Genomic DNA, 20028 nt, shown 5'->3' on the forward strand with positions numbered 1-20028 from the left:
AGGCAGTGCTCTTAACCTCTGAGCCCTGTGTTTTTTTTTTTTTTTCAAGACAAGGTTTCTCTGTGTAGCCTTGGCTGTCCTTGACTCACTTTGTAGACCAGGCTGGCCTCAAACTCAAAGATTTACCTGCCTCTGCCTTCCGAGGGCTGGGGATTAAAGGTGTGCGCCACCACGCCCAGCAGCCTTCATCTTCTTTAACCCGTTCTATCCATCCATCCATCCTTTATCTGTCTGTCTGTCTGTCTGTCCCTCCGTCAATCTATCTATCTATCTATCTATCCATCTGTCTATCTGTCTGTCTGTTTTTTGATCTTTCTATCTACATTTTTGTAGACAAGATATCACTATGTAACCCTGGATGGCTTGGAGCTCTCTTTGCAGGCCAGGCCTCTCCTGTACTGGGGTTAATGTTGCACCCCACCATACCTGGCCACACCTTACTCCTTCAACGAACGTCTCTCCCCTACACAAAGCGAGGTGGGGGTTAACCGTTGGGTATGTGTCCCCTTCTTTGTGGCTGACTCATTCCAAATACAAACTCATTCTGCAGTTTAACTGGTGTGGGGAGCATACTTACCAAGACACATGTGCGCCGGCCAGCTGGACCCTCGGGCTCACCCTCAGACCAGCAGGCTTAGCAGCAAACACTTTTACCCACTGAGTCTCCTTGCCAGTTTCCTCTTCCTCGTCCCCTTAAAGAACAACTTGTTGGCCTGGAGGTTAAGAGGTTAAGAGCACTCACTGACTGGCCGGGCGTGGTGGTGCACGCCTTTAATCCCAGCACTCGGGAGGCAGAGGCGGGTGGATCGCTGTGAGTTCGAGGCCAGCCTGGTCTACAAAGCGAGTCCAGGACAGCCAAGGCTACACAGAGAAACCCTGTCTCGAAAAACCAAAAAAAAAAAAAAAAAAAAAAAAAAAGAGCACTGACTGCTCTTCCAGAGGTCCTGAGTTCAATTCCCAGCAACCACATGGTGGCTCACAACTATCTAAACTGGGGTCCGATGCCCTCTTCTGGCAGGCAGGTGTATGTGCAGATAGAGTACTTATACATAAAATAAATAAATAAAATATTTTTCAAATGTATATTTGGTAAACTTTCAGGTAATACTACAGGAACAAAAATGTTTGAAACTAAGCGTTTCTGCCCTACTGTGGTAAAGCTAGGCAGAGAGAGTGAAGCATCCAATGCTTCTGGCAAGGGCAGTGACAATACAATGCTTCAGTTATATTGTAATAAAATCTTTTTTTAAAAAAAGAAAGGGGGCTGGAGAGATGGCTCAGTGGTTAAGAGCACTGCCTGCTCTTCGAAAGGACCTGGGTTCAACTTCCAGCACCCACATGGCAACTCACAACTGTCTGTAACTCCAAGATCTGACACCCTCACACCAATGCACGTAAATTAAAAATTAAATAAAAAATATTAAAAAAAAGAAAGAAAGAAAGAAAGAAGCTGAGTGTGGTGGCGCACGCCTTTAATCCCAGCACTCGGGAGGCAGAGGCAGGCGGATCGCTGTGAGTTCGAGGCCAGCCTGGTCTACAAAGCGAGTCCAGGATAGCCAATGCTACACAGAGAGACCCTGTCTCAAAAAACTTAAAAGAAAGAAAGAAAGAAAGAAAAAAAGAAAAGAAAAAAAGAACAGCCTATAGCAGCCGAAGAGACTGCTCAGCAGTTAAGAGACTGACTGGGCTGCGCAGAATGGTGCACGCTTGTAATCCCAGCACTCCGGAGGCAGAGGCAGGTGGATCTCTGTGAGTTCAAGGCCAGCCTGGTCTACAAAGTGAGTCCAGGTCAGCCGAGGATACACGGAGAAACCCTGTCTCAAAAAACCAAAATAAATAAATAAATAAATAAATAAATAAATAAATAATGTTTAGGGGGCTGGAGAGATGGCTCAGAGGTTAAGAGCACCGGCTACTCTTCCAAAGGTCCTGAGTTCAATTCCCAGCAACCACATGGTAGCTTACAACCATCCATGATGAGATTTGGTGTCCTCTTCTGGCCTGCAGGTGTCACATGCAGGCAGAACACTGCATAAATACATAATAAATAAATGTATTTTAAAGACTTATTTATTTATTTATTATGTATAATGTTGTATCTGCATATACAACTACATTGCCAGTAGAGGCACAGATCTTGTTATAGATGGCTGTGAGCCACCGTGTGGTTGCTGGGGATTGAACTCAGGACCTCTGGAAGAGCAGCCAGTGCTCTTCACCTCTGAGCCATCTCTCCAGCCCCAAATAAATAAATCTTTTTTTTTTTTTTTTTGGTTTTTCGAGACAGGGTTTCTCTGTGTAGCCTTGGCTGTCTTGCACTCACTTTGCAGACCAGGCTGGCCTCGAACGCACAGAGATCCACCAGCCTCTGCCTCCTGAGTGCAGGGATTAAAGGCGTATATCACCATGTCTTACCCATAAATCCCTAAAAAATAAATTATAGTAATGTTTATAGGCAGATGGTGTTGGCGTACACTTAAATCCCAGCACTCAGGAGGCAGAAGCAGGTGGATTTCGAGGCCAGCCTGGTGTCCAGAATAGCCAGGGCTACACAGAGGAAACCCTGTCCTAGAAAACAAAAACAAAAACCAAGAAACCCAACAACATCAATAATGATAATAATGTTTATTTACTTTGTGTCTGCATGTGCGACATCACATGTGTGGAGGTCAGAGGTCAGTCCCCCATCCTCTGTGTGGGTCTCGGCACTGAACTGATGTCACCAGGCAACAAGCACTTTCACTTGCTGAGACATTTTACAGCCCTTTCTTGCCGCTTTAAGATGGGGTGTCTTGGGGGCTGGAGAGATGGCTCAGAAGTTAAGAGCACTGGCTGCTCTTCCAGAGGTCCTGAGTTCAATTCCCAGCAACCACACAGCCGTCTATAATGAGATCTGGTACCCTCTTCTGTTGTGCAGGTGTACACTGTAAACATAATAAATAAAGTAAATCTTTAAAAAAAAAAAAGATGGGGTGTCTTGTATCCTGGCTCAGACCCCTGATTCTTCTGGTCCCCTTCTCCAGTGCTGAGGTTACAGGCAGGCTCCTCCGTGCTCCTGATAAGAATGCTGGAGAAGGGGCTGGAGAGTTGGCTTAGCGGTTAAGAGCACTGCTTGCTCTTCCAAAGGGCCCGGGTTCAATTCCCAGCACCCACATGGCACCTCACAACTGTCTGTAACTCCAAGATCTGACACCCTCACACCAACACATATAAACTAAAATTAAATAAAATATTTTTTAAAAAAAAGAATGCTGGAGGAGAATTTGTGGACTCGGTTCTCTTTCTGCCTTCATGTGCAGTGTGGGGACCAAATTATTCAAGTGCTAAGGTCCTGCCAGCCAGAACGCCTCCTTACACTAGAAAAGTGTCTTTTTTTCTTTCAGTTTACTTACTCTGTGTGTTTATGATTAGCTATAATTAGTGCAGATATTTATTCCAAGACAGGGTTTCTCTGTGTAGCCCCTTGTTGTCCTGGACTTGCTTTGTAGACCAGGCTGGCCTGGAACTCAGAGATCTACCTGCCTCTGCCTCCTGAGTGCTGGGATTACAGGCGCACGTCACCACGCCTGGGTTATCTTAGGCTCTTGGTGGACAAATTCCTGGAGGAGATGGGCCTTTAATTGCGAGCCGAGGGGACCTCATCCCTGGGTGGGGAGCGTAACTGTCTCTTGAGCAAGGGGAAGGCCAATTGGTGGCCCATGGGTGGCCCCGTGCGAGGCACTCTGACTATGGGTGCGGTGAGGTTCCCTACCTGGGCGGAGCAGCAACCACAGCAGCTGGGAAGTGCCTCTTCCTCTTTCTTTTTGGGGCTGGGGATTTAGCTCAGTGGTAGACTGCTAACTTGGGTTTGGTCCTCAGCTCTAGGGGGAAAAAAATCCTCTTTCTTTTTTTTGGGGGGGGGTGGGGGCTTTATAGAGACAAGGTTTCTCTGTGTAGTCTTGGCTGTCCTGGAACTCACTCTGTAGACCAGGCTGGCTTCACACTCAGAGATCTGCCTGCTTCTGCCTCCACTGGGCTTTTTTTTCTTTTGTTTTGTTTTTTGTTTTTTGAGACAGGGTCTCACTGTGTAGTGCTAAGGCCTGGAACATGCTGTGTAGATCAGGCCAGCACTTGGTAGGCAAGGCAGGACGATCTCTGTGAGTTCAAGGCCAGCCTGGTCTACAGACTGAGTTCCAGGATAGCCATGGCTACACAGAGAAACCCTGTCTCGGAAAAACGAAACAAAACAAAGATAATAAATCAAAATAAATAAATAGCCGGGTGTGGTGAGGCACACTTTTAATCCCAGCACTCGGGAAGCAGAGGCAGGTGGATCGCTGTGAGTTCGAGGCCAGCCTGGTCTACAAAGTGAGTCCAGGACAGCCAAGGCTGCACAGAGAGACCCTGTCTCAAAAACCAAAAAAGAGAAAAAAACAATTTTCATGAGCTGGGTGTGGTGGCTCACGCCTTTAGTCCCAGCACTCGGGAGGCAGAGGCAGGCAAATTGCTGTGAGTTCAAGGCCAGCCTGGTTTACAGAGTGAGTTCGAGGACAGCCAGGACTACACAGAGAAACCCTGTCTCAGAGAAAGAATAAATTCACTATTTCTTCTTCAAGATTGGGGAACCTAGCCGGGTTTGGTGGTGCACGCCTTTAATCCCAGCACTCCAGAGGCAGAGGCAGGTGAATCTCTCTAAGTTCAAGGCCAGTCTGGTCTACAAAATGAGTCCAGGACAGCCAAGGGTACACAGAGAAACCCTGTCTCGAAAAACCAAAAAAAGAAAAAAGAAAAAAGAAAAAAAAAGAGATTGGGGAACCTATCCACTGGGTGTTCAACAGAATTTAGAAATCTGAACAAGTCAGTACAGAAAGACAAGAACTTCCAGCCAGTATTTTGGCCCTTGGCCTCTCAAGGCATTCAAGACTCAGGAGCAATGGGTCCCCCTGAAAGGCCCCACAGCTCTGATAAGCCACCTGTCTTCTAGACATTGTCCATGTGACACGTCCCTTCTGATTTCATGGAATCCACGCTGTCAGCAAGACCCTGAGCCAGCCCAGCAGGTGACACCCTGGTAGAGGAAAAGTTAAAGAAGACAAGGTTCCTTCTGGCTCTCACAGACTGGCTTCTAAGCAGTCTCAACCCATCTTCATAGCTCAGACAGTAGTAAGTGGCTGGGAGAACGGTCGGTTGCTTGGCAAAGTGCTTGCAGCACCAGCCACCACCGCCTGACGGCCAGGACCCAAGTGAAAAGGCGGGTGTTGTGCATACCTACAATCCCAGCACTTGGGAGGCAGAAGGACCAGCAGTTACAAGAGATCATATGTTAAAAAAAAAATAGCCGGGCGTGGTGGCGCACACCTTTAATCCCAGCACTCGGGAGGCAGAGGCAGGCGGATCGCTGTGAGTTCGAGGCCAGCCTGGTCTACAAAGCAGAGTCCAGGACAGCCAAGGCTACACAGAGAAACCATGTCTCAAAAAACCAAAAAAAAAAAAAAAAAAAAAAAGAGTCTGGAGAAGCGGTTCGGTGGTTAAAAGCACTGCCTACTCTTCCTGAGAGCCTTGGTTCAATCCCCAGTATGCACATAACACCTCACAACCATCTGAGACTGTCCAGTTCCCGGGAAGCCAGCTCGATCGCTGTGAGTTCGAGACCAGCCTGGTCTACAAAATCAGAATATGACAGTCAAAGCTACACAGAGAAACTCTGTCTGGAGGGGGGGAAACAAAAGGAAAAAGAAAAACACCCCAGAAAAACCAGATAAATAAGTGCACACGTGCACGTGCGCACATACACTCTCTCTCTCTCTCTCTCTCTCTCTCTCTCTCTCTCTCTCTCTCTCTCTCTCTCTCTCTCTCTCTGTATTACTGTCGAGTGTTCAGTCCCCTTTGGCCTCGAGTCCCTTGCAGTACACCTCCACGCAGACTGAGCCCCAGACGCCTTATCTGTCTCCATGGGAACACCCCATCAAGTCCCTGAGGCCAGGATAATGACAGCCCCAGGAGTACTGGGGAGACTGGATTTATCTGGACCTCTCCTCTAGGATAAGAAGCCAGTAGATGCTGTCTGGACCTGACCTTACCCAGGCTTGCCAACTCCTCCACTGCAGTCAAGGTACAAGAAAGCGGGCCTGTCACCTGGACCCAGTTAACCTGTCCCACTCGCGGAAGGTCAGACAGCAGCTTCCTCCAAAGGCCTGGTGGGCACCACTGTCTCGTGTTCAGATGACACTCAAGGGAAACTCACCCATAAATGCCTCCGAACTGTAATGCATCTCCAAGGTTCTCTCTTTCACCTTGAGTTGTTTTCTTTGTTTTGTTTTGAGACAGAGTCTCTCATGGAACCTGGAGCTCCAAGTTCAGCTAGACTGGCTGGCCAGTAAGCTTCTGGCATCTTCCTGTATCCTTGCCCCTCCCCGCAGTACTGACTGGTCTGCTCAGGCCCCAGCAGCCCCCTTCAAAGATACCCCCCCCCCCCACGGAATGGACATAGTCGGAGGCCCTAGTCAACCGACATCCAGACCTGGGGGTGTGCGAGGGTGGGGGCAGGGAGAAGTAAGTTTACACCAAAGTGGGTATTGGTGGCCACACAGGCTGCTCCACTCCCCCTACCAGGGTCTTACTGTGAAACCTTTCTCACTCTCACAAAGGTGCAAAAAAGATCCTACTTCAGCCACTTGGGCTCTGTCGGTCTCCTTGGAGCCCATCCATGCTGCTGTCTGTCTGTCTGTCTGCCTGTCTCTCTGTGGCATTAATAATTCTACTAATAAACTCTTTACCACTCCCTTCCGCCAGTAATCCACCTCATGTCCCTCTTGAACCTTCTGAAACCTTCAGTGATCACAGTGTGGGATACTGTGCCGGTCGTGTGTGCGTGTGTGTGTGTGTGTGTGTGTGTGTGTGTGTGTGTGTGTGTGTGTTAGGGTCTCTCTGTGTAGCCCTGGCTGTCCTGGACTCACTCTGTGGACCAAGCTGGCTCGAATTCACAGAGATCCACATGTCTCTGCCTCCTGAGTGCTGGGATTAAAGGCGTGCGCCACCACCGCCCGGCTTTATTTATTTTTATTTTGTGTGCCTGTGTACTTTGTGCACGCCTGTTGCCCATGGAGCCAGAAGAGGGTGTGAGAATCCCTGTCACTGTAGTTAAAGATGGTTGTGAGCTCCCATGTGAGTTCTAGGAAAGGAATCCAGAACCTCTGCAATGGCAGCCAGTGCTCTAAACAGCCGAGCCATCTCTTCCGCCCCAGTTCCACCTTCTCCCCAAAAGTTCAGTGTGTGTGTGTGTGTGTGTGTGTGTGTGTGTGTGTGTGTGTGTGTTGTATGTATGTATGTAAGTAGTGTGTGTGTATGTGGTGTTTGTGTTATTGTGTGTGTGGTGTATGCATGTGTGCTGTATGTGTGCTGTATGTGTGTCGTGTGTGTCTATGTGTATGTATGTGTGTTTGTATGTGGTATATGTTATTGTGTATGTATGTGTGTATGTATGTGGTGTATATATGTATATGTGGTGTGTGTGTTATTGTTTGTGTATGTGGTGTGTGTGTGTGTGTGTGTGGTGTGCATGTAGAACTCACAGGCTAGCTCTTTGGAATTGTTTCTCTCCTCCCCCACATGGTTCTTGGGGATCAAGGTTTGCATGGCTAGCACTGTTCCCTGCTGAGGAGCCACCTCACGGGCATGATGCGGCTCTAATGACCGCACTGAGAGCATCGGAATTTTGACCCTGTGAGCCACGCTTGCAGATAGCCAGTCCCACACTGTCAAACTTATTTCTCAGCAAACTGAGGTGTCCACGTGGGCATGCCACCAGCCTCACAGGTGTCCCCCCTGATAAGACATAAGTAACAAGCAGGGCACAGTGACACAGAAGCACTGCTCCAGAGCGGCCCCAGGACGCCTCTGGTGACAGCGCCTCTCACTTCTCAGCCCCTGTCGCTCCATCTCAGTGCAGCTAATAAACTCTCTTCTGTCTTGGTGAATGCAGTCAGGGGCCTGCCTGTCAGAACCGTCCTAGAGGCAGGAGAAATGTTTCTTAAATTTTGAAGGAGAAAAAAAAAAGGACCAAAATATACCACAAAGATCCGGCAAAACGTTCATTAGCCAGAGGGGCTTGCTGCTAACCAATCCTGACATCCCAAGATCAATTCCCAGACTAGCAAACGTTGTCCTCCACATGTACACTGTGACACATACACACAATAGATACATGTAATAAAAATGTTCTGGGGACAGAGAGGAGGCTCAGGCTCATTAGCTAAGAATACTTGCCATTTTTTTCTTTTTTCTTGTCTTTTCTTCTTTCTTTCTTTTTTTTTTTTCCCCCTTTGGTTTTTTGAGACAAGGTTTTTGAGACAGTTGTAGCCTTGGCTGTCCTGGACTCACTTTGTAGACCAGGCTGGCCTCGAACTCACAGCGATCCGCCTGCCTCTGCCTCCCGAGTGCTGGGATTAAAGGCGTGCGCCACCACGCCCGGCTGTACTTGCCATTCTTAAAGAGACCAGCGTTCAGGTCTCAGCACGCAGTGATGGCTCTGTAACTTCAGTTCCAGGGCTCTGATGCATCTTCTGCTTTCTTTGGGCATAGACATAAGTGCAGGCAACATGCACACACACACACACACACACACACACACACACACACACACACACAAAACATTTTTAAAAGAAAGAAAGGCCAGGCAGTGGTGGCATGTGCATTTAGTCCCAGCACTTGGGAGGCAGAGGCAGGTGGCTCTCTGTGAGTTCAAGGCCAGCCTGGTCTACAAAGAAAGTTATAGGACAGCCAAGGCTACACAGAGAGACCCTGTCTTGAAACCTCTCCACTCCCCAAAAAAGAAGAAAAAGAATAAAAAGAAAGCCATGATAATTAGCCACACTCATGGGGATGGTTGGTAACAAAGGGGCAACATTCCTTCTTTGTAGCGCTATTTCAAAGAAGACTATAGGGCCGCAACAAGCTGTACTTTTAGGCCAAGCAAACATGACCCCTGAATTTATCTTACTCAGCTCCCTGCTGTCAGCCTGCGGATTTTCTGGGAATTTCACAAACAAGACTATGAACTTTGTGTTCTGTATAGAAGTGTCTTAAGTCCTCTGTGTCGCCCTGGGACCTGTGTCCTCCCCTGAGCCTCTCAGCAAACACACTCTGAATTATTTACCAAAAAGGGATGTCAAAATCCCTTGGGAAAATGTTTGCTCAGGGCTGAGGAGACGGCTCATGGCGTAGAAGTGTTTAGGTGCAAGCCCCAGGACCCGGGTTCAATCCCTGGGCAGCACGTGGCGGAAGGAGGGACTGACCTCTGACCACAGAAGCAGACAAAACTTTGGGCAGCGACTGCAGGAGCCTTCAACATTGTTTATATAGCTACCCGGGGACTCACTTTGTAGACCAGGCTGGACTAAGAGCGTGCGCCACCACGCCCGTTTTGTATAGCTGTTGTTAAGGCACCTCTTGGGATACTGGGCGGTGGTGGCACACGCCTTTAATCCCAGCACTTGGGAGGCAGAGGCAGGCGGATCGTTGTGAGTTCAAGGCCAGCCTGGTCTACAAAGCGAGTCCAGGACAGTCAAGGCTACACAGAGAGATCCTGTCTCAAGAAAAACAAACAACAACCCAGGACCCAGCTGAGAGGCTTTGCCTGGGGGCAGTTTCTCTACGGTTTTTCTCCATCGAACATGCCATGCCACAGAAACTTCTAGGTGCATACTAAAATGACTCCATAGGGCTTGTTCTAGAAGACCCAATGTCCCACAACCATATACAACCTCTGTGTCGACCCGCCAAAGGTCACTGTCCTTGGGCTGGCGTGTCCTACCTGCACAGCTCCCCTAGAGGAGAGGAGACTCTGAGTCTGTGCTTGAGAGGCCACTGAGTGCTGGGGCTGAGTCACAGGGCACCGGGATCTGGGGTGCCTGCTCATGTTTCCAGGGACCTGGGCTGCAGGCAGACAGTCATACGGTCTTTGCAAGAAACAGGCAGGAAGTAGATTTGATTTGACTCACTGTGCAGGAGAATCGAGGAGGAAGTAAGGGCTAGTGAGATGGTAGAGGTACTTACTACCAGCACTATGGTCTACAGTTAACTTGTACATGATGAGGAAAATTGAACACCTCCACACGGGGGCTGCGGCAAGCACACACTCACTCACACACTCACACAAACAGTATCTTCAAGTTTGGAAAAGTTTCTCACTATGAAGACAGGCTGGCCCTAAACTCCGATCTGCCTACCTCTTGAGTGCTGGGATTAAAGATGTGCATCAGCTGGGCGTGGGGGCGCACGCCTTTAATCCCAGCACTCGGGAGGCAGAGAAGCAGGCGGATCGCTGTGAGTTCGAGGCCAGCCTGGTCTACAAAGTTAGTCCAGGACAGCCAAGGCTACACTGCGAAACTCTGTCTTGAAAAACAAACAAAAAAGATGTGCACTGCCGGGTGAGGTGGCTCGTGACTTTAATTCCAGCCTGGACTACAGAGCCAGTCCAGGACAGCCAGGGTTACACAAAGAAACTTTGTCTGGAAAAACGAAAACAAAACAAAAACAAAAACAAAAACAAAACAAAAAAAGAAAGATGTGCACCACCATGCCAGACCTTGTTTTTTTTTTTTTTTTTTTTTAGTTTCTCTGTGTAGTTCTGGCTGTCCTGGACTGGCTCTGTAGACCAGGCTGGCCTCGAACTCAGAGATCCACCTGCCACTGCCTGTGTGCTGGGATGAAAGGTGTTCGCCACCAGGCCCGGCTCTCCTTTTCTTATTTTTGAGCCAGGGTCTGTTGTGGCCTGAACTTTCTGGTCCTCCCAAGTGCTGGAATCACAGCTGCCTGCTGTTGGTTGTGCGCGATAGACACTCTTCCACAGACCCCAGCCCCTCACCGATGGACTCTAGGATGGCACTATACCTTGGAGCCTCATCCCAAAGACAGGGTCTAAATTGCCCAAACTTCTGACAACCTCCCTGGTAGCTGGATTACAGACAGTGTCTACATGTGACTGCAGCTGGACAGTTGCCAAATGGAAACAGGTGCCTAAGATTAAAGACCAAACTGGGCTTGGTTTCACCGGGAATCTCAGCATCCCAGGAGACAAGAGGTAGGAAGACATGCCAGTCTGAGGCCAACCTGGTTCACAGAGAGAGCCTGCCAGGCCATGTAGGGACACACAGCAAGACCCTGTCAAAATAATGTGAAACCCAGGGAGGAGACGTCCACCTGGAATGGAGGTGCCAAGTCTGGCTCGTACTGGGGGTTTGAGCGAGGCAGAGCGCAGAGCCAGCCTGTGCTGGGCTCTGTGGGGAACTGCTGTCATCTCTTTTAACAGGCTCTTGAAATTCTGAAGAAGCCCCAACCACCAGTGGGAGGAAACAAGGGAACTGGGCTGTTGTTGTAAACACAGGGCCCCACCCGGAACGGAAGCACCTGCGGGTGGAGGGGGCCACACCTCTCAACAATTGGCCTCAGATTCCTCAGGGTCCAAGTCCTTGAGTCCCCCCTAGCTCTTGAGCTGGTCCCTCCCTCTGCTTGGTCTCTCCCTTGGGTGACTGGCAGGCGCCCAGGTTGGGCGCGGCCCCCCTGACCTGTCCCTGCCGCTTCCTGCTCGCTTTGATGCGGGCCCACTTCCTTTGACAGGAACCCCCTCCCTCACCCGGCTGGTATAAGGCAGAAGGCAGAAGGCAGCGGAGCAGCATCTCTTGCAGAGGACTCTCCTCAAGGCCCTGTCTCCCAACCCTTGTACCAGTGCTGTACCTCAGACCCTGGTGCAGGCCTGGGGGACAGGGACCTGGGGACCCTGCAGCAGCAGCTCCAGCTTCGGGACTTTTCCCCAGGTCTGTCCCCTGCCCACTCATCGGGGATGCCTTGGGGCCTTTTCCTGAGTGGGTGTCCTCAGCCCTCCCACACCTGGCAACCCGGGGCGCTCTTCCCATTTCCCACCCTCTAACAGCAGCCTGACCTTGTCCCTGGGCACAAGAAGCAGACTGTGACCCTCAAGGTGAAGAACTTCCCCTCCCTGGGTGTCTTCACCTGCAAGGTGAGTGTGGGGCCCTGCTGTGGGAAGAGCAGAGGGAAAGCAGTGGAGCACTGAAGGGCTTAGAGCAGAGCAGAGCCAGGGGCTCCACCCTCACTTACTTCCTCCCTGGAGGCTTGTGGGGAGAAGAGGGTGGCCGCACCAGGTAACTGACCATGTCTACTTTGACACCCCCCCTCCGGCTCAGAAAGCCCCTCAAGGCAAAAACTCTGACCACACCCACCCTGGCCCAGGACACGAAAGAAACCAAGCCTGTTCTGTTAAGTTGGAAAATAACTTTATTTGCTCTGAGGAGCAGGCCAGCACCCCCTCAGAACTTCTGAAACTGCTTCTTGGTGCCAGCAGCCTTGGTGACCTTGAGCACATTGAACCGAACTGTCTTGCTCAGGGGCCTGCACTCTCCCACGGTGACGATGTCGCCGATCTGCACATCCCTGTGGGGTTAGGCGAGGAGGGGTCGTCAGGAGGGGCCTCCCCAGCAATTCCTTCATCCCCACAGACAGGCTGAGGGTGGCCATCTTGGCTCCATCCACCAGTGGTCACTCAGATGGTTAAGACTAACACAAGATGTTATTTCGATTGCCCAGACATTTAGCACTGGCTACCCGAAGGCTCTTCCCCCGCAGTCACCTCCTGCACTGCCCACAGGACACCCCGCTTTCATCACCTCTCCCGTCTGGGGCCCGCCTGGTCAGTGGCCCCCTGTCCTGTCCAGGGTTGGCCCTGGTCGTCAGAGAACCATGGTCACCTGAAACAGGGGGACAGGTGCACAGACATGTTCTTGTGGCGCTTCTCAAAGCGATTGTACTTCCGGATGTAATGGAGGTAGTCCCGGCGGATGACGATGGTCCTCTGCATCTTCATCTTTGTCACGACACCTGGGGGAAAGGGGGAGGTGTCACAGGCCAGAGACCTGGATGGGGCTCCCTGGAAGCTCCACTCATGACATCTCCATTGGTTCCCCCCGCACCCCCCAAATTCCTGAGAGATTGCAAAGCACTGAATCGGGGCTTCGAGATCCTTGTGATTAACCAGAGAGGATCCTGGGAACCGAACTCGGGCTCTTGGGTCCTCTTCCACTCATGACATCTCAACAACGCCCTCGGGGACATCACCTGCCCGCGTTCCTGGACGCCCCTAGAACCAACCATCTACTCACTCACCAGACAGGATCCGACCTCGGATGGAGACGTTACCCGTGAAGGGGCATTTCTTGTCTATATAGGTGCCCTCGATGGCCTGAAAGGATAAGAAAGCATGGTCTGGACTACCACGTCTAAAACAGACCCAAGGACGTAGGCTCAGGGACCCAAACTACAATTCCCAGGAGCCCTAGAGGCAGCCACTCGGAAGAGGGCGGGGTGGCTGAGCTTCCACACGTGCTGGGAACTGTCCCGTACCTCCTTGGGCGTCTTGAAGCCTAGACCGATGTTTTTGTAGTACCGAGGGAGTTTTTCCTTGCCGGTTTCTCCCAGCAAAACACGCTTCTTGTTTTGAAAGATTGTAGGCTGCTTTTGGTAAGCACGCTCCGTCTGTAGGGAGTAATAATTTGGTGAGGTTACAGGTAAAATTTCAAGGAGACCAAGGATATGTATGGCCCTTTTTTTTTTTCCCAGTCTCTTCCAAGATTCGCCCCTAAACGCCGGCCCTAGGGGGCCAGTGCCCCACAACCACCCCAAATTTAGATTAGCTTACACATTAGGTCCTAACACCGCCCACAGCTTGCAGAATTCATGTCCAAGGCTGGACTCCTGGCCTTCCAGCAGCGCTGACTCCCCGAAACACCCACGTCCACATCTTATGCATGCGTAGCTGAGCCGGGTGGGCCAGGCATTTGGAAGGCAGGAGGACGGCACGTGCAAGACCTGCCCGGCTCCGTAAGCCCGAACCCTGCGCCACGACGTGAAATCACAGCAAGCGGCCGGGCTGCAGCTCTACGCAGAGCGCTTGCCTAGGGCGCAGGACGGGCTGTACGGGCTGTACGGGGTATAAGTCGCTAATCCGGCCTCCAGCGTTTGCCCTCGAGCCTCCGCTTACCCGGGATAAGTCCCCCCCCAGCCCCATCATCTGTTACGCCCGGGGTTTTCAGGACCGACTCCCAGAGCGCCTGAGACCCCAGCACTTAGGAAACACCCATCGGATGAAAGCATACGCAGGCATCCTCGCTTCGGTTAATTCGTAAGATATCGAAGACCTCAAGGAATAAGCGCTACACTGAAGCGCGGAACACACAGACCCGCCGCCAGGCCACACACAGCTCTAACCTGAATGTCCGCCATCTTCCCGGCAGCCTGAGCAAAAAGAGAGCTAGGCCACCTCCCGGGCTTCCTTATTCTCTCCGCGAGGCCTGGCGCGGACGTGACGTCAGGACCGGCCCTTCCGGACCTAGGAGGTACTTCCGGCGCAGAGCACGCGATGCTGGGGCTGTCCGTACGCCGCCATGATGGTGGAGGACTAAGGGGAGGGGAGCCCGCCCGCGGAGCCTATCATCTCGCGAGATCCAGGCGTCCGTTGCTGGGCGTGGTCGTTCCGGCTTGGAAAGCGCGTCGTGTGGTATCGCGAGAGCCGTAGGTTCCGTCGTAGTCCAGGTTTTTTTTCAGGAATTGGATTCACGTGGAATTTGCGAGCCGGGTGGTGGTGGCGGGTGTCTCCGCCGGGCACGCCTGCCCAGTGGGGGAACTGGGGTGTACCCCTGGATGCCAGGAGCAGCCATCGAGTTTTTAAATGTGTCTTACCTGACAGCGTTTTTTACATTTCCTTTCACTACACTTAAGCATGAACATACGCGCGTGGCTATGGCAGTCAGGGTGACTGCCGTTCCTGTGTCCCTGCCTCCACCGCTCGGGTAGCTGGAGCCACAGGTTAAGCCACGCAGATGGGTTTGTTCGTTTGTGCTAGGACAGGGCGTGCGCACGCCGGGCTGTCCAGACCTGAGCAGGAGACCCTGCTGGGCTTATGCCCTTACAATCTCCGGCTGAACGTGGGACTTTTGCTTTGCAACTCTAGCTCTGCACATAGAAGAGCCAGGGCAGTGAAGGGTCTTTTCCATATAGAGTATTTGTGGGTGGTGTTGGATGCCTTTAATCCCTGCCGCTCATGGACATCCACTGAGCCTAAAATCAGCTGTAAGTCAACTAGCGCCACATGGTGAGACTGCTTCCTGAAAGACTTCATTGCAGTTGCCCATACCAACCTTCGGTGGGAAGAGGCTGTCTTCCTCTAGTTTTACAATTTAGAGGGTTAACACGGGAAGGATTCAAAGAAAAAAAAAAAGCCACCTGGCCTGTGGCACTCGCCTTTAACCGCTACACTCTGGAGGCAGAGGAAGGTGGATGGCTGAGTTTGAGGCCAGCCTGGTCAAGGTCAGCCAAGGATACAGAGAAACCGTCTCAAACCATAAAGGGGGGAAGAAAAAGCCATTAGGAAGACTCAGTCCCATCTGTTATATGGTAGGTAAACCGTAACTGTTTATGGAAGGTGTGGGGGCTAGAGATGGCTCAGTGGTTATGAACCCTGGTCCTGGGCTCAATTCTCAGCACCCATCTATATGGGATCTGATGCCCTCTCCTGTCATGTGGGCTGACTTGCAAAATTGAGCACTCATGTGAGTCTTGAAAAAAGCCAGGTGTTGCTGTTCACATCTACTCCAACACTTAGGCTGATTTAAGAGAACAAAGATGACCAATTTTAAGACAAGATGGTTGTGAGATTTCTACTCTGCATCCTTTACCGGCTCAGGCAGTTTCTGTGGCTCTGCCTGTTGTAGAATAAACCAGGCTGACCTACAACTCAGGTATCCAGCAGGCTCTGCCTTCCACCTGCCAGGTGCAGCCTAAATTGCCAAGTATACATTACATCACGGCTTTTTTGTATCCTTGGCTGTCCTGGACTTTGTAGATCCGCCTGGGATTAAAGGCGAGCAACAGCAGAGCGTGGCTTACCTCATGTTTTTCTAGGATTCAGTGTCCACGACAATCTTCTGAAATGATCTCGCTTAGGGAGCCACTCATGTGTAAATACTATCCTAACTTTGCATCTAACAGTTGAGCACAGAAGAACTGCTCAGTTGGAGGGCAGCCTGGTCCAGTGTCCAGGACAGCAGAGATTAAATGAGGCGGAGAAGGCAATCCAAAACTAACCCTGAGGATGTAAATTCCTTATTCTAGTCTCAACTCCTTTGTAGCCCCACACTTTGCAGCTGAGTTAAGAGGCAGCCTAGGCAGGCTCCTTGAGGACCTGCAGAGAGCAGAGGGAACACACCCTGCTTCAGCAGCAGTAAGGAGACCATGCAGCACAGGCTGGTGTCTCTGCCCCTGCCTACACACAGCACAGTGCAAAGACACCGGGTTAAACAGTCAAATAATTTATTATCACACAGACCCCTGCAGCAGTAGGGAAGGAGCAAAGGCAGCACAGGTGCTTGGCTGTCACCCCAGCCCAGGTGTGCAGGCCCCATGCTCACAGCTGCAAGTGTGGCACCAGGGCAGATGGGCAGGGCAGCCCAGCTACTCTCTTCATTTCAAACTCTGAAACCCAAGTAAATCCACTTTAATACAACTCAAGAGCTGTCTAAGTCTCCTCTACCATAGGAACAGTGACTAAGGCATCCTTTGTCCCCACTTCCCTGAGCGGCGGTGAGGAAGCGCAGGCCAGGCAGGCATGAGCAAACAGTCTTTATTGGGCTCACAGCAGGAGTCCGTTGGCCTTGAGGACATCTGTGAACTTGCTGATTTTGCTCTCCACATTCTTCTCTGCCTGTTTCCGTAGCCTCTGCGGGGGAAGACATGTGACCGTGAGAGGTGGCTCCTCACCATGGCCACCCTAGCCCTAGCCCTGGGGCGCAGAACCTGTCCTCACCAAGAGCTGCTTCTTCTTCCGATAGTGGATCTTGGCCTTTTCCTTCCGTTTCTCTTCCAGAGTGGCGGTCACTGCTTGGTACTTCCACCCGACCTCATGAGCCAGTCGACCCAGGTAAGCAAACTGCAGGGGCACAAAGCTGTAAGGACATGGAAGGGGCCCCCGGCAGCACAGGGTGAGCGAGAGAGCCCTAGGGGATGCATTGTAAAGGACACTCAGCCCTCAACACCTGCCCTCCTGGCATCAGCTTTGCCTGTGGCATTATCGGCACTGCCCGGTGAGTGGCATCCGCAGACCATCGTGAGAAAAAAACATCATTTGCCAGTCTTGAGACCCCTTAGTTCACTATGTAACCTGGAGCTTACCTTTCTGGTAGGCTTCAGCCGCACAACCTTGAGGGCAGCAGGGACCACCATCCGCTTTTTCTGTTAAGAGAAGGAGAGAGCTTGAGAGACCTGCTGTGCTACCCGGGAAAGAGGTTGGTGGGGCAGGCGTCTCAGCCAGTAGCGTTCTCATGAGGCTCAAACAATGTAGGTAATAGAACATCACAGACGCTGGTGGCATGGACTGTGAGGCTAGGCTGCAAGGCTCACCTTGTCATAGGGTGGAGGGATCCCATCCAACACCTTGAGGCGCTCCAGGGCAGCCTGGCCTCTCTTGGTCTTGTGGGGCAGCATGCCTGTGGGCATAAGCAGGCCTACTCTTCAGCGGGGAAAACCCCTTCTTACCCCAGAGCAGCGAGAGGAGCCAGCCTCAGATGGTAGTGCATGGAGAGTCGTCTCATGGTTGGGAAACTCGAACGTGAGTGGGAGACGTTCTCATCATAGGCTGCCACCCCATCCTCTATGTCACCCACAGACCCGGCTCACCTCGCACAGTGCGCCAGAAAATGCGGCTCGGGGCTCGGAAGTGGTAGGGGCCTCGAGAGGGGTTGGTGTTCATCCGCTTTCGGAGGAAGGCCAAATACTTTACTGTTAGGAGGGAAAGCGTGTGAGGCCTCCTTGGTCCCAGAAACAGCTCCTAAAGACCTGTCTGTCCAGGACTTAGGGCTCAGCCTCCACCTCAAGACATCCCTCAGCTCTAACTCACACTTGTTTCGGTAGAAATTCCCAGAAATGTTGATGCCCTCACAGCGTACAACCACCACCTTGCGGCCTAGAGAGAAAATGGATTGGAGAGGGTCAGCAACGTCCTAACACCCAGTAAAGCCAGACCCCCATGCCCAGGCGGGAGGAGGAGGGCCCGCAAGTCTCAGAGCGGTGCATGGGTTGATCTCACGGTCGTGAGACTCAAACGAAAGATGGTGATTGTTACTCATCACTGACTTCCAGGCAGCAAACAGGGAGACCCCAGTGACACTCACCCAGCAGCACCTGCTTGGCCACGATGGCCGCCAGGCGGCCCAGAAGATGGCCTCGGCCATCCAGCACCAAAACCTGTGGGAGACAGAGGGCTTAGGAAAGCCTGATTTTTTCCTCAGCGCCTACAAACCAGACGAAACCAAGAGAACCGCGGGCTGACGAAGCCTAGGCAAGCGAGCCACCTCCCAATTGTTTGCAATCCTTCAGCATTCCTAGTGTGGATTCTTTAAAATCTGCTATCCTCCCAGGCCTCACACTCCCAGCTGGCCGCGACCTGGCACTCGGAGGCACAGCCGGCTCTACAACAGAACTCCACACTGAAGCCTGCAGCTCTGGGAGGCAGTGCAGGCGCTACACGTCCTTGACAGTATAGCCTTAGCGTCTTCAACTCTCAACGGGGGCACGTGCCGGAAACCCACCCCGCCCCCCGGAGACAGACGCACAAGATCCCACTGCCCCGCCACCCTCCTTTACTACCACGCCTGAGCTGCTCCACGTACTTTTAAGGGTAACTAGCCCTCCCCAGCAGCAACCTGCATTTAAGGTAGCTGAAGGAACAGCAAAGGGTCAGTTCCACTTTCCCACTAGCCTCAAGCTCACGAGACTCCTGCCTCAGTCTACCAGTAGCTGGTCTTACAGGTCTGCCTCGCCAATTCATCCCTTAATACTTAACATCTTTTAAGCACCTTTAAATGGGTTGCAAGGCAAAACATCAAAAATACGTAAGTTCGCACCATAAGGTCACGAAAATGAGCCTCCATTCCAACGACCTCCCTTAACCCAGGGCCACCCAAACGTGCACGAGCGACCCCACTGCCTCTGCGAGGAATCCTGCCTAAGTTCTCCCGGGTGTTGGGAAGCCCAGCATCACTCCCGTGCACCCCGGGAGAAACGCCGCGCTTACGTCGCCCATACCTAAAGGCAGCGCGGCTTCCTTTGCCCACGTTACACACTCCCTCGAGTTAAAGCGTCTCTATTTTGCTTAACTGCTGTGCTTAGGTCCCATCGCACACGCACACTCCGCTCCCGCCAGGAGCCCACCCGACCTCACACCGCCCGGCGCGCGCAGAGCCCAAACCTGCCCCTCCGCCATCTTCGGCAGCCGCCTGGGAAAGAAGGAGGTCTTGGCGCAGGGTTTCTTATCCTTTGCTGCAGGGGCGGAGGAAGTGACGCAAGCCGAAATGACCAGGAGGGTTTCTGTCTTCTCATAGGTCGAAACGCTGTGCGCACGCCCACTGGGAGGCGGGCCATCTTTATATTGTCCAATCAGAGACTCGTGTGAGTTGGACCTCGGCGGCCATGCCCGTGCGGGGCGAGAGGTCACGTGGTTCAGGAGGCGGCTTCCGCGGGACAAGGCCGTCCTGCCCCGGCGGCCATATTTTGGAGGGAGTGCTGGTCTCCATTCATACACCGTGCTGTAGCGCGCCATTACTACCGTCAAGCCGTGACCGTTGCAGAACACGTGGTGGCCGTGAGGGGGCGAGCGTGCGTCCTGGCCGGCCCGTCAGCACCCCAGCTCCTCAGCCTCATGGCGTCATAACAACTGCTGGCCTTTCAAACCGGTGGGAGTGCCCTCCAAGATGAAGCGTAGGGGCGAAGGGAGGACTCCCAGTTCCCGAGACGCAGACGCTCTCACTTCTTCCCCCAAAGGAAAACAACAAAACGTAGGCTGGACAGCCTCAGTGATCATTTTCTAGAAACAAAACCAAACCTCCCCAGTATCTCAGCCTGAGTCCTGGAGGCTCCAACAGCGTCTTGCTTCCCCGCCACACTCCGGGGCCACGGTCATGGGGAATTAGGCTGCTTCTGCCTCACGCC

General features: G+C 52.1%; 2 protein-coding genes across 3 annotated transcripts; both read right to left on the reverse strand.

Annotated features, from left to right (window-relative positions):
• Window positions 1-12247: 12247 nt before the first annotated feature.
• RPS11 (ribosomal protein S11) lies at window positions 12248-14403 on the reverse strand. Its single transcript, XM_084759520.1, has 5 exons — window positions 14257-14403; window positions 13393-13524; window positions 13156-13231; window positions 12741-12870; window positions 12248-12426 (listed from the first exon to the last, which is right to left on the reverse strand). The coding sequence occupies exons 1-5, from the start codon at window positions 14269-14271 to the stop codon at window positions 12303-12305; spliced, it is 477 nt and encodes a 158-aa protein (XP_084615646.1). The 5' UTR covers window positions 14272-14403; the 3' UTR covers window positions 12248-12302.
• A 1936-nt stretch (window positions 14404-16339) lies between these two features.
• RPL13A (ribosomal protein L13a) lies at window positions 16340-19420 on the reverse strand. 2 transcript variants are annotated; one of them, XM_084759292.1, is made up of 8 exons: window positions 19289-19420; window positions 18213-18285; window positions 17939-18004; window positions 17719-17820; window positions 17443-17528; window positions 17215-17274; window positions 16850-16972; window positions 16340-16762 (listed from the first exon to the last, which is right to left on the reverse strand). In XM_084759292.1, the coding sequence occupies exons 1-8, from the start codon at window positions 19301-19303 to the stop codon at window positions 16676-16678; spliced, it is 612 nt and encodes a 203-aa protein (XP_084615418.1). In that variant the 5' UTR covers window positions 19304-19420; the 3' UTR covers window positions 16340-16675. The 2 variants fall into 2 exon arrangements, with proteins under 2 accessions (XP_084615418.1, XP_084615419.1); XM_084759293.1 differs by lacking the exon at window positions 19289-19420 and adding an exon at window positions 19126-19144.
• Between the last annotated feature and the right edge of the window lie 608 nt (window positions 19421-20028).

This window comes from Acomys minous (assembly GCF_964271855.1).
Source record: "Acomys minous genome assembly, chromosome: 2".
Lineage (NCBI taxonomy): Eukaryota > Metazoa > Chordata > Mammalia > Rodentia > Muridae > Acomys > Acomys minous.

Bases quoted from the DNA above. Each gene is read 5' to 3' on its own strand.
- RPS11 (XM_084759520.1), bottom strand. The intron at 13,232-13,392 runs GTACGGGACAGT...TTATCCTTTCAG, and splicing joins GCTTCAAGACGCCCAAGGAG to GCCATCGAGGGCACCTATAT. The intron at 12,427-12,740 runs GTGACCATGGTT...CTAACCCCACAG, and splicing joins CACCTGTCCCCCTGTTTCAG to GGATGTGCAGATCGGCGACA.
- RPL13A (XM_084759292.1), bottom strand. The intron at 17,529-17,718 runs GTGAGCCGGGTC...TTATGCCCACAG, and splicing joins TTTCTGGCGCACTGTGCGAG to GCATGCTGCCCCACAAGACC. The intron at 16,973-17,214 runs GTAAGCTCCAGG...GTGCCCCTGCAG, and splicing joins GGCTGAAGCCTACCAGAAAG to TTTGCTTACCTGGGTCGACT.